This window comes from Aythya ferina (assembly GCF_964211825.1).
Source record: "Aythya ferina genome assembly, chromosome: 2".
NCBI classification, from domain to species: domain Eukaryota; kingdom Metazoa; phylum Chordata; class Aves; order Anseriformes; family Anatidae; genus Aythya; species Aythya ferina.
Window position 1 is genome coordinate 6816286 of NC_140297.1, and position 13361 is coordinate 6829646.

Sequence of the window (13361 nt, forward strand, 5' to 3'; positions counted from 1 at the left end):
ATCCCTGTGGAGTTCTGCATCGTCCAGCTTTTGGGGTTCCCTTCACCGCATCCCTGTGGAGTTCTGCATCGTCCAGCTTTTGGGGTTCTCCTCACCATGTTTTCCCTGAAGCGAGCTACATCATGCAGCTTTTCATGTTGTTTTCACCCTGTTGCCCCTGAGAAGTGCTTCATCTTTTAACTTTTTCTTGTGTTTTTCTCTCATTTTTGGTGTTCTCTTCACTGCAGCCTTTGAGGATTTCTTCATCGTGCAGCTTTGGGGGTTTTCTTCACTGCGGCCCTGTGGAGTTCTGCATTGTCCAGCTTTTGGAGTTCTCTTCACCGTGTTTACCCAGAGGAGTTCTTCATCATGCAGCTTTTGGTGTTTTCTTCATTGCGGCCCACGAGGAGTTCTCCATCGTGCAGCTTTTTGGGATCTCTTCACCACGTTTCCCCTGAGGAGAGCTTCATCACTCAGTTTTTCATGTTTTCTTCACTATGGTGCTCGAGGAGTAATTCTTCGTGGAGCTTTTTGTGTTTTCTTCTCCTTGTCGGCCCTGCGGAGTGCTTCTGCTTGCAGCTTTTGGTGTTTTCTTCACTACGGCCCTGAGGAGTTCTTTATCGTCCAGCTTTTGGGGTTCTCTTCACCACGTTTACCCTGAGGAGTTCTTCATCGTGCAGCTTTTGGTGTTTTCTTCACTGCATCCCTGTGGAGTTCTGCATTGTCCGGCTTTTGGGGTTCTCCTCACCATGTTTTCCCTGAGGTGAGCTTCATCATGAAGCTTTTCATGTTGTTTTCACCCTGTTGCCCCTGAGAAGTGCTTCATCTTTTAACTTTTTCTTGTGTTTTTCTCTCATTTTTGGTGTTCTCTTCACTGCAGCCTTTGAGGATTTCTTCATCGTGCAGCTTTGGGGGTTTTCTTCACTGCGGCCCTGTGGAGTTCTGCATTGTCCAGCTTTTGGAGTTCTCTTCACCGTGTTTACCCAGAGGAGTTCTTCATCATGCAGCTTTTGGTGTTTTCTTCATTGCGGCCCACGAGGAGTTCTCCATCGTGCAGCTTTTTGGGATCTCTTCACCACGTTTCCCCTGAGGAGAGCTTCATCACTCAGTTTTTCATGTTTTCTTCACTATGGTGCTCGAGGAGTAATTCTTCGTGGAGCTTTTTGTGTTTTCTTCTCCTTGTCGGCCCTGCGGAGTGCTTCTGCTTGCAGCTTTTGGTGTTTTCTTCACTACGGCCCTGAGGAGTTCTTTATCGTCCAGCTTTTGGGGTTCTCTTCACCACGTTTACCCTGAGGAGTTCTTCATCGTGCAGCTTTTGGTGTTTTCTTCACTGCATCCCTGTGGAGTTCTGCATTGTCCGGCTTTTGGGGTTCTCCTCACCATGTTTTCCCTGAGGTGAGCTTCATCATGAAGCTTTTCATGTTGTTTTCACCCTGTTGCCCCTGAGAAGTGCTTCATCTTGTAACTTTTGGTGTTTTTCTCTCATTCCAGGCCCTGAGGAGTTTCAGCGTGCAGCTTTTGGTGTTCTCTTCACTGCGCCCCCTGAGGACTTCTTCATCGTGCAGATTTGGGAGTTGCCTTCACTGAGGCCCTTTTTGGCATCTACCATGTCTGCAGCCAGACCAACCGCTCAGTGCCTGAAGTGTGAAGAAGCACATCCTCCCGTTTGTTTTCAATCTGCCAACTGATCCTTTCATGTAGAGCTCTTTCTTTTTTTACTAGGTGTCATGTGTAATCCTTTCTCCTCCTTTTCAGTTATGCTGCTATAAATCTCTTTCAAACCATTTATGAGTTCTCTTGCCTTATTCTATTTCAAACCGTTTATGAGTTCTCTTGAATAGGCTGCCACGGGAGGCTGTGGAGTCTCCTTCTCTGGGGATACTCAAGGCCTGTCTGGACGCTTACCTGGGCAACCTGCTCTAGGAACCTGCTTTGGCAGGGGGGTTGGACCCAATGATCTCTGGAGGTCCCTTCCATCCCTACAATTCTGTGATTCCGTAATCTCTTACAGCTGCGTCTTTTCAAAGGACTTTTCTAGGGGGAGATTTATTGAGTGTTATTCTATCTGACACTAGTCAGTGAACATGTGCAACTTTGGTGAGCTAGAAAAAAAAGAAAAAAAAAAAAGAGGTTGTCTATAAATTCTTATACTCCAGACACCGTTCCTCAGAGGCCAGCCCTAATAAACCCATCACCACAGCAATACTGTAATTCAGTGGTGCTCAGCTCCTGGTCTTCCAGAGTCTTTTTGCAGAGACTCCTGCAGCAAGCACACAGTGCATCAGCTGCCCTGGGGAAACAGCATTTTAATGCTGATACGGGACACATCAGAGAGCCCCAACCTGACTTACCGGGGCCAGAAATGTTCATATGTGGCTGCGGTACAGCCTTGAATGCAGAGAAGAGCTCAGGCCCTGAAAGTAACTAAACCACCTAAGCAATACCCCACTAACAGTACTGCTAATAATCTAGAGATGCTCTGACTACCAAAAAATAAATAAAATAAAAGTCCTTGTGCCTTGTAGCACTGTGCTACGAGCTGGGAGATGTGAGCTTGCTCACTTTCTTCAGCTCAGCAAGGAACTGAATCTCTTATTTCACTGGCAAAGCACCAAAGCTGGACGAGGTATCAGTCTGCTCACTCGGGTAAGCCAGCTGAGCTACTCAAACTGTCAGCAAAACCAGACAAACCTAAATAAAACACCTCCGAATCCCATCTCTATCAATTAGTAATTAGCTAATGATTAATGATGACAAACTAGTAGGCATCGCTTAACTCGCATTAACAAATTCCTCGGTGCCTTTCCACAGCCCTTCTCAATGACAGAGCGACTGCTGAAGGTGGAGGCTTGTAAGAAGCATTACATGTTTTAGCACTGTACCTTGGGACTCAGAATAATAAGCGCATAAAAGAGATAAATGTGTATTTGTAATGCCACCTTTTAAAGCAATTGCTTAAAAGAAACCAGCTTTAGAAACTCGGAAATGTAATTCTTGACCCCGCTGAGTAATCTTGCTAATATCAGGCAAAGTTACAATTATTCAGTTATGAACAAAAAAGGCACTGTTCATACTCACAATGAAGCACTCATGTATAAAAGGGAGAGCAAAGGAGAAACGTGCCCATTCCCCCACCCCTCACCAGGTGAGTCACTGCAAGGGGTTCCCACTCCAACCACAGAGATGCGGCAGGGACAAGGTGAGTGCTGCTATCCCGCTGTAAGGTGAAGAACACGAGTCTGAGTCACCCATCTCCAGCAAATACCCAATAAAGAGACCTGCTCCCTACAGTTCCCTACCTTACTCCCTAGGCACTTTACAACTTCTGCAAGAACAGAAGAAAGGCTTCAGTCACTTACGTTAGAACAAGCCTACTTTATTCCCAGAAGAAATTTTATCCTAAGGGAAAAATATTGGCACTGTACAAGGGTGCAATAAGGTTTTCCCACTTGCAGAGGGTGATTTAGGATGTTCACTCGAATTCTGTGACTTCCACACATCTCTGTAGAAAGATCTGTATTTTCTCTGAGATTTTCCTCAGCTAGCACCTACTTAATCGGGACTGGAACATTTGAAGTGGAAGAGTAGCATCAGAGCAAGACAGCTCAGCATTCTGCTCAGCATTTCCAAGAAAGAAAAATGGCATCCTGGTGGTATAAAAAACAAACAAAACATTGACCTTCCTGGCCTGTTTCTTCTGCACACACACTCAGCATGAAACAAAGAACTTCATGGCCATGACACCTGAAGGAGGAAAGGAAAACAGCAAACAATTACGCAGATGAAACCGACTCTTCATGAAACAGAGAGAAAGCATCTAAAACTTTCCACATCTGACCCTTATTTTCATCTTTTCAAAGCTGTTGTCAGATAAAACTTCGTGCAGCTATGTGGGCATCACACAGGGTAAATACAATGCATCTACAGATGCCTCTGCAATTTCTGATTTCTAAAACCCAGTCACGTCATGTTCCATCATACGGTGGATTTTCATGAGGTAACAAGAATTCCCCATCTCTGAGGATCCCAGGGAGTGGACAAAAGCTTTAATCAGCCTTCACGGAACACATCCCCTATGTACTGAAGGAAAATGGGATGGAGTATGCTTCAGCTTTCTGTTGGTGTTATGTGGGCATAGACGTAAATATAGATAAATTATGTAGGTGGAAGAGGTTGCGGAATTAAGATACTGCACTAGATGGCTACAGAGAGAGTCCAGCACACTGAACACATGGAATCAAAGCTGATGGAGATGGGTGGAGTGATTCGTATACACAATGGACGTGACTTGGTCAGCCAGCTATTCCAAAACAGCAAGCACCCTCTGAAAAGCACTCAGGAAAAATTGGGAGTCACACACAGAGAACAATAAGATATTTTTTTAATTAGGGTTTCGATCACAATGTAACTTTTTCCATCAACACATTCCAACTCGGCCATTTACAAATTATTCATCTACAATGAGGAAAAAATGATTTAAACAACTCCAGTAAATTCTGAGCAAATCTCTTTTGATCTCCTTGGGAGTCCACCACAGCCAATGTGTATGTTTTGTTTGCTTATTATTTCACAGGACAAGAGGTTGGGTTGTAGATCACCTTCTGTTCAAGCTCTGCATATCTTTTCAGAAGTGGACGATAGAGCTAAAAGGGAAAAAGAAACAAATACGTCAAATTTGAAAAATCAGATTTTTCAATCACACTGCAGTTAAAAATACCTTCGGATCTGAGAAATGTAGCATCTTCATAGGCACCTGGAGGTTTCAAGTTTTTTTTCCCCCAATTTACTGAAGAAAATGCTGCAGCGTCTTCCTTCTTCAAATGTCACTGTCCTTTTTACCGTCTCCTTTATAGCCTAATTTTATGACACGTGCAGGTTGTTCTTATTGTGATTGCGTTCTTGCTATAAGCAGAAGTCATTGCTTCCAGAGGAAGCAGCTCTGATAAAGTCACCTCTCCGAGCCTGGCGTGCCCCCCCAGTTATAGCTGTCCTGACCACCCAGGCAGAACTCTGTCCTTGCCTCCCTCCCTCGGGACGGATCGCTGCCTCTGTCCCCTCCTCCTCTGCCTTGCTAATAGGCACGCCGCCACCCCCAGCACACTGAAATACCACTGCAAAAAGGTCCTCCTTGGCCAATGTGCTGACTGGGGCTTTCTAAAGTACATTTCCCACTCCCTCTCCCACCCCTCTTGTACTCCCTTATCTCCTTTAGCTTTACTTCTCCCTCACGCCTTCCAACACCCACAGCCCTTCCCATCTACGATGTGCTCACGGCCTGGCTCCTCGCCCTGCAATCCCAGGGCACAAACGAAGACCCAGCTCCTTTCCACAACCACACCAAGCATACCAGTAGCTTTCCCCTATTTCCTTAGCTGGAATCCACCAGGAATTTTTAGATCCAGAATTGTTCCAGCTATGAAAAGTACAAGAATCAATGTATTCAAAAACCCAGATTGAATGTCTCGGGCTTTTGGATATGGCCAAGATCCTAGCCCTACTGTAGCCCTACTGCTCCAACCTTACATTATACCTCCAGATCTGAGAAATAAACCGCTTCGTTAGCTCCTGTACCCACTTTTAACTGTCTGTCTAATAAAAAAGTAATTTGACATGCCACACCAGGACAGCATCCCTTATTCGCTGGCCTTAGCGCAAAGAAGGGACAGCCAGGAGCCGGTGTAGGCTCTGGTACAGGCTCGAGCAGTCCTTAGGAGGATGCCATAAGGTCAGATCCCTGCTGCACTGAATCCTATGGGCCGCCAGTCTGGTCTACGAGCCCTCTGCACTGATGCTATACATAATCAGGGCAGTCTCGCTCCTGGCTCCGGGATCAGAGAGGTTACAGAGCCACAATGAATCATACCCAGTAAACTGAATTACTGCTCTCATCAATAAGTGAGATCCAGCATTTAAAGGCATGTTATCCTCTTCCACATAAGAGCCACAACCAACAACTGTAGCTGCATGAAAAATTCAGGAGGGAGACGTTTTGAGTGCAAACTGTGAGGCTGCAGGAAAAGAGAGCGCTGTTCTTGCAGAGTTTTATGCAGGGTCCTGCACTGGCCTCATATTTGCACCAGTCACTTTCTCAGATGAAAGAAAAAAAATGAAGTGTTTGCAGATTTTTCTCATCTAAGAAATAAAGAATTGGAGTGTTTTATTCTTGATGGCAAAATATGCAGTTCTTGCTTTCCTCTTCCCAAAGGGTAGTGTCAGTCTGCTGGGTGAAACCTGGAGGCACTGCTTCAGTCCCACTTCCACCTTCCTCTAGGGCAGGTGAGAGCGACCTAATGGACACGTTCTGCAGCAGGAGCCTGTTTGATCAACTCCTCCCTTTCACCAACACCATGGTGCAGCAGGTGAAGTACATTTCTTCAACAGATTAAATATATCAAGGGGAAGAAGAGAAGAAGCACCTACAGCAAGCAAGCACTGTTGTTTAGCCGTGACCTCTTCAGGACAGTTTTTTCAATCCATCTCATAGTAATTAATAGTCTTACAATGCCTTAAACTTACGATTAAAATAGATTAAAATTAGATTAAAATAGAGAAATCTACTCCCTCCTTCCTCGGCAACAGGCTAACTCAGTGGCCTTGGGCAAGTCATTTAACATGCACGTGCCCCAGCTCCTCTTCTCTACAGGACAGTGATGTTGAGGCCTGTAGAGGTTTATGCAGACTAAGGAGTTAGCAAATGAAAACAATGCTATTGTTAAATGCCACATGACTCAGCATGACATTTTTAACTGACTACACGGGGACCTTGGGTGTTCAGTGAAGTCCATACACATATTATTTTCATGTGTCTGAAGAACGTTATTGCTCCCATTTCTGCTGAACGCACACATCACAGTAAACAAAATATTGAGCAGGCAACCACAGCTATACCAGGAATAACAGCATATCAGACAAAACCAGCTCTTTTAACCACTGAAGCGTTTATAATCAAGCTTCGCTATTTCTTACTTTGCTGTTCTGTAAATTTGGAAAGCCCTCAGTGTTTCTCAACAAGGATTCAGCACCACAGAGCTGCATTGGCAAGTGTGCTCAGCTGCTAAGAAAGGAGGCTCCTTATTACTTACCCAGCAGTGTTTTTACAAAATATACAACAGCACATTCACTGGAAGGCTGGGAAGTATTATTGTTAATACATCACTCTAAATTAAAATGTGTCAAAATAAAGGAACAACCACGTTTACTGATAACAGTTCCTTTTCCTGTTTATTGGACTTAAGCACTTAGCAGGCTAATTGACAAAATTCAGGCATTTGCAATAACCTTCCCAGCCGTTAGTGTAAATGAACGTTGCATTGTGTACCCTCTGAAAAAATGCAAACAACAACTAAATTCAAGACCATTTCTTGTACTCTATTTATTTTCAATTGGGGTTAGAGGGAAAAAAAGGAGAAAAATAACAGCAGCACAGTTCAAAGGGCTAACACAAAGTTTTAAATTCCTCTTCATTAGGGAATTTGGCTGCAATACCTCATGGCTGGTAAGGGCAGCAGTGCTTCAAGCTTTTCATAAGCTGTGCTTTTCATGCCAACCTTACAGCAGATGACGTTTGGGGCCGAAGCAGCACTGCTCCCATGAAGTACACACAAGAAATGCCAAAGCATCAGCTGAAAACCTGGCCTGAGCATGCAGCCAGCTACGCTTGTGAAAGATGCATCTCCACATCTGCCACGACTGAACTGCCTCTGCAGAACCTCAGGCAACTCCTCCTAAGCGATTCCAGGACCCTTTTTCCTGAGGCAATTATATAGATTTATTTTTCTAATTGAGGTCCAAAGGGAATAAAGAACTCTCAATGATGCATAAAAACTCAAGTACATAAATTCCCTCTCTGTCATAGCTTCAAACCTAATATATCAGAGCATGATATTTAACGAAAGTAATTACATGTATCACAACATGAACCTTATTATTGTCCATAATTTAATTGTCCTTGCTATATTATGGCCTTTTCTCCTGCTTATCTCTATAGCCTACTCTGCAACATTAGCAATACTCCGATGGCTTCATTTACAAACCCTAAACTTCACTCCTGGGACAACTTGGCCACACTCCGACAATCCCACAAATAAATAAGAAAATGGTAATGACACGTATTACCTTATAACAGAGGAAAAACTTGACCTGTCTTTCCTGGGAAATATGTTCAAATAAATGTATCTTGCTCTCTAGTCCAAATCAAGTATGTCATCCTCATATTTTATCTCACCATAGTACTAGCCTATAAACTTAACACAGCTGTTACTATTTCCTCATGCAACGCCGAGGAAAATGGGACTTTGTCCCTCTACAAGCAAAACCAGCTACAAATTATTACAAGTGACAATCCTCACGGATCCTTCTGTCTCCTGCAATGCTGTGTTAGCCAATGATTGGAGCAATTCAAAATTTACAAATTACAAAGATGATGCTGATGATTATCTAATTTTAATCTACCCAAGTACATTTAATCTACCCTGAATAGATTAAAATCAATCAGTCCCTTGCAAACACTTGCTACTTTTGATAGGTTCTTTTTTTTTTTTTTTTTTTTTTTTATTTCAACCACATTCAAATTACTTCAGCATCAGAGATTTGCTTAAAAAAATCAAGAGAGACAGATATTTTATTTTTAAAATCATGGCAGTTGTTCACCTTTTTTAACACAGAATGAATATGCTTAAAGCAGAATGGATATGACAGTGTCTAGAAATACCCCGAAGACAACTCCAAGGAACCACACCCCAGTCTCTTTATCTACTCCATGTATTCATTCCATAAGCATATCTGAATCAGTTTAACAGGTTACAAAATTTATTGGCTTCACAAATCACTTTAATCAAACTTCCATCGATGCCTATTATCATATTTCTATAGCTGTATTATTATTACCTACTTTGCACTAAATTACCAACCGGCACCAATCCTAGAAAATAACCATCCCCCTCCAAAATCTAACTCAACAAAAAATATCGTTATTTCAAATCAATAAATAGGTCGTTATAACTTTCCTGGGTAACAGGGTCACTTCCATAAATACACATGCTTACAAGGCAGTTCACCAAAGTCAAGAAAACCATGTTTTCCCACGTTTTTCCTCCTTGAATTTTTGCAGAATTAATACATCTCAGTACAGTCAATAATGCAATCAAAATACATATCCAGAGGTAGTGAACTGCACCATGCCTTCCCCCTGCAAAACCCTACACAGTATTACAATAAATCTGGTGCTATGTCACAGGGATGTGGTTTGTATCAACACAAGCGATCAACTCCAGATAACCATGTTCCTTCTCAAGCTTTTCTGTTAATTAAGCAACAAGCTAAACAACTCTGTTTTAATAGATTACTGAAACAGAGCTGAATTCTGATGCCATATTAATAGATTCTTTTTGTCCTTTAATATGTATTTATTGCTCTAGAATCTCCTGGTTATTTCTGTCATGCTTAGTGGGTTCTGATTAATTTTTTTCCTTGGGGGATGAGACGGCTCCAAAGAGGTGAGATGACTTATTTTTGTTGTTCTGAAAATAGGGAAAGGCATTCATCAGGTTAACCTACAGATAGCTGACTTCAGCTAGCCTGGTTGAGTCATGACCAAAGATTTTTGGCACAGTGCTTACCACCAGAATTCTTTATGACCTGTTTGGGTATCTACAGAATTATAAATAAGCTCAAGGTAGTGATGGGCCCCCACGCTCTACAAATATTCTGTGAAATTGTGTTCAGCTAAGAGGCTTAGGGTCAGCCACAGAGAGGAATTTATCCTCTTTGGAATAGTTTCTTCCACAGGAAAAATTGACATTTTCACCAGACAAGTTGCAACTTCTGGGACCTCGGTTTCCACTACTAACTCACCACACATCACAAGCTCTCTACTTCTCATCTTGTGACTCTGTTCATCAGCTTAACTGAACTGGAAGAATTGTTTTGTGTGTCCTGCTCTTCCTTTCAAAAGAAATCATACTCATTATTACAAAGGATCCTTTGGCAATCAAAGAAACACTTTTTGCGTTTTTGGTTCCTGCAAAGTCCTACTGCATGGATAAGCCTTGGCACCGAAGAAGCAGCCACATCAATCTGTCGCATTTGACCTCTTGTCTATAGGAGGTTTTCCTCCTTCCAAGGATGTAGCACATGTTGCCTTCAACCTCCACCAGGAAGAAAGGACAAAACCAGACCAGATTGCTGTGTTATGACTGTTTTTTCTCCGCACTGCCAAGATTTAGCTGTAGCTGTCCAGAAAATGTAGGGAAGTGGTCCAGGCAATTTCACATTGGTTAGCCAGATTCTTTCAGAAGAGCTCCTCAGTGAGACAGAACCTAACCTCGGGATGACTTTGAAGTTTATAAAAAGAACCGTCATTTAAGTGAAAGCCTCTAAACTCAACAGAATTAAATCGGAGGGACAGGGAGATGCAGCTCTGTAAGAAACAGAATCAAACTGACTCATCACATTATGAATTTTTACTGCACTGTTCATGCTAACACACTATTACTGACAGGCCCTCTGGCTTTCTGCAGTTTCACAGCCATGAAACTAGCCAGGGAATCCACCATCAACTGTAAAATTGTAAGACAGGAAGGAAAAAAATGGTGTGGAATACGTAATTGCAAGAAGCTGCTTTTAATGGAATGAAGCTGGCAAGCAAAGCTAAAGCAGAGGAGCAGTTATTCCTTTGCATGTTGTTTGGCCACTACCTTCTCTATCATTCACTCCCATCCATTGGGGCAATAATTCACTGCTGTACATCATTTAAAACCAATAAAAAGATGTGCTATGAGAGCCAGGTTTAACCAAGTGGAAAAGGAGAAGAAAAGTATCAAGAGGGAGATAATTAACTCTTTTAGCTTCCAGGCCATTTTATGCAGACAGTAAAATGGAAAGAGGTAAATGAATTCCCCACTGATCCTTCCAGCTAGGTTAGCCTGGCCCCTGCAGGGGCACAAGGTGCTTGCTGCTCTTGCAAGGCCTCTGTGAGTGACAGCTGTATCCCCTGCCCTTGAGCTTTCTAGCTGAAGCAGCACTGGGGGGTCAAAAGCAGGTCTCTGAGCACTCTCCACCTCCACCAAAGGCAGCCTGTCAGCTTTTCAGCAGAGAGCGTTTTGGGGGGAAAAAAGGCAGCGACGGGAGGCTGAACCAGGCACCAGGGAGCTGCTCCCGAAGCCCTTGCAGGAGCCTTCAGCTGCAACACATGCGGCACAGGCCACTGCTGTTAATTATTTTATCTTTCAAAATGAGGGGGGAAGGTTGAGTAAATGAGATCAGATCAATCAAGTTTAAATTATTCAATGTCTTAATATTTCTGAAGGGGACTTCTATTCGATTACTGAGCTCCTTCATCTCAGTTAATAATTAAATAATATGCTGGCAGGCACAATGCAGCATGATCATTTCTATTATTACTCATGATGATATCTGGTGCTCCACTACACATGTAGCTGGGAGTTAGTACTTTTGGCAGATCATTAATTTCCCAGTTTAAATAAAAGCTTTAAAACCTTGTTGCCTGTAGTTAGGGCACAGCCAAATCTCATAAATGAAGAGCGTAAGGCTGTCTTGATTTAAAAAGTTTCTACACAGCTGAAGACGGAGGTAGACTTACCCTTTCTAATTTAAACCCCTATTTTCTAGGAATCTTGCTATATCTTACTGCTAATTTATTATCTGGCTTTATATTTCAGAAGCTGTTGTAAACTAAGGCCTTTGGCACTCAGTAGTGAGAGGTACGGGGTTGTACTGGAGGGCCTGAGACTGCAATTCCTTCCTTGGCAGGGATACGGGCAAGAACTGTGCTGCTAGCAACAGTGACTGCTTTGCTTTATCTCTGAAGCACAAGCTTCACCTTCAGATACGCTGAAATTCCCAGGGTGGGCAAGGTCCCAAGAAGACCTGTGACTACTGAATCCTCCCGGCTAGCACACTATTAGCTGTTCCAACTTGGAGCAACAAGAATTGCTGTCCTCTCTTTCAGACTGGAAGGATTTTGCTGATGTTTTCCAGTAAGCACCCCCACCGTGCTTTTTTTCAATGCTGCTTGCTGCAAGCAAGTAAAGATTGTTTTGTCAATTATTATCAGTTACAACCTGACCTGTATCCAAAGTCTACCTATTTTATAACTTTTTCTGTCCTTTAAGAAGCAGATTCTGCTCTCTGATCACACCCAGTTAGGAAAACACATCTCAGACCTGGATGGAGTGATCACACAGATTACTACATCGTTACAACACTAGGCATCTCCCCAGACAAAATCAATCTTTACAATAAGAACCGTGCAACAAAATAATTCTTAAATTAATCTATTGTATTAGAAAAAAATTAGTTAATGACTGCATTTTGAAGCAGACAGGAAATGAAAAGGAAAATGACATTTCCAGGCTTGCTCACCTCCTCAGCCCCAGTGGTTGGTGTAACAGCCAGTCTAGGCTCTGGTGCTAATTTCACAACATCAGCCAAGGACACATTTGTCTCAGCTACAAGTCCTGCAATGAGAATCACAATCCTGATCAATGCAAAAAGCAAGATGAGGGATGTGCCTTGACTCCCTGGCAAATTAATACTTTATATTGATCTTCCCTGTTCAGGTCAGCATTCGGGATTGAAGGATAAATGGCGAAAGATCTTACATTCCAATGCAGTGGGAAGTAGGGACTCTGTGATTGAGGTTTTTGCCAATCACTCAATTCGTACCCTGGAGAATAGGCAGGCAGCAGAAACGCTACTCAACAATATCAGTAATTATTTATGGTTACAACAATACAGTAAGCAGCAGTGGAAATACGTGGAAGCAAAGGATTCAAGGACAAAATGTGACCCAAAAAAAGGAAGTGAAAACAGTGTCAAGAAAACCTGCTACAAGTCATTAAATATATTGATATATAACAAAGCAGAATAATAGCGGGGTCCCTCTACCATAGCTTTTTGCTTTGCAAGTGAATCACAGCATTTCAGGAGTTCCTTGTTGCACCTGCTAAGAACCCCAGGCTAACTGTGGAAAACCCTGCTTGCAGATGTACACGGTAATGTTATTAAGGAGCCCCTGTCATCAACATTTCGTTTATATTAACTAGTCTTTGCTTTTACCCAATTCCTTTGCCTGGCCAACAGCGAGTCAGCTGAAGGCATCAATCAAAAATGGCATTTAGAAGCACACACAGCATGCCCCGGGGGCTTGGCTGGCAGAGTACCTGAGCGAAGAAGCCCCTCTGTCAGCATGGCATCCAAAATCTTCCCTGAACCGCTCTGTCAAGCAAGCCCCAAGATTTCACATGCCAACTGGCAGAGGGAATTTACATCTTCCATACATATGAAATAACTGCAAAAACCTTAACGACAGCTCGGCTCTGCAGCTCACTTGTATTCATGGGCAAGGAGTTTGCCTGTGGCAT

At 42.9% G+C, this 13361-nt stretch overlaps 1 protein-coding gene across 7 annotated transcripts in view; it reads right to left on the bottom strand.

Moving 5' to 3' along the window:
- Positions 1 to 4338: 4338 nt before the first annotated feature.
- Positions 4339 to 13361, bottom strand: part of XYLB (xylulokinase) — an 82218-nt gene continuing 73195 nt past the window's right edge. For all 7 annotated transcript variants that reach the window (XR_014689104.1, XM_084507835.1, XM_084507831.1 and 4 more), the window contains 2 exons: positions 12361 to 12455; positions 4339 to 4622 (listed from right to left, as the gene is read on the bottom strand). Coding sequence is in view for 6 of the 7 variants with exons in the window: in XM_084507835.1 (XP_084363961.1) it covers positions 4542 to 4622; positions 12361 to 12455 (176 nt within the window). In the remaining variant the exon portion in view is untranslated. The remainder of the gene's footprint in view (positions 4623 to 12360; positions 12456 to 13361) is intronic.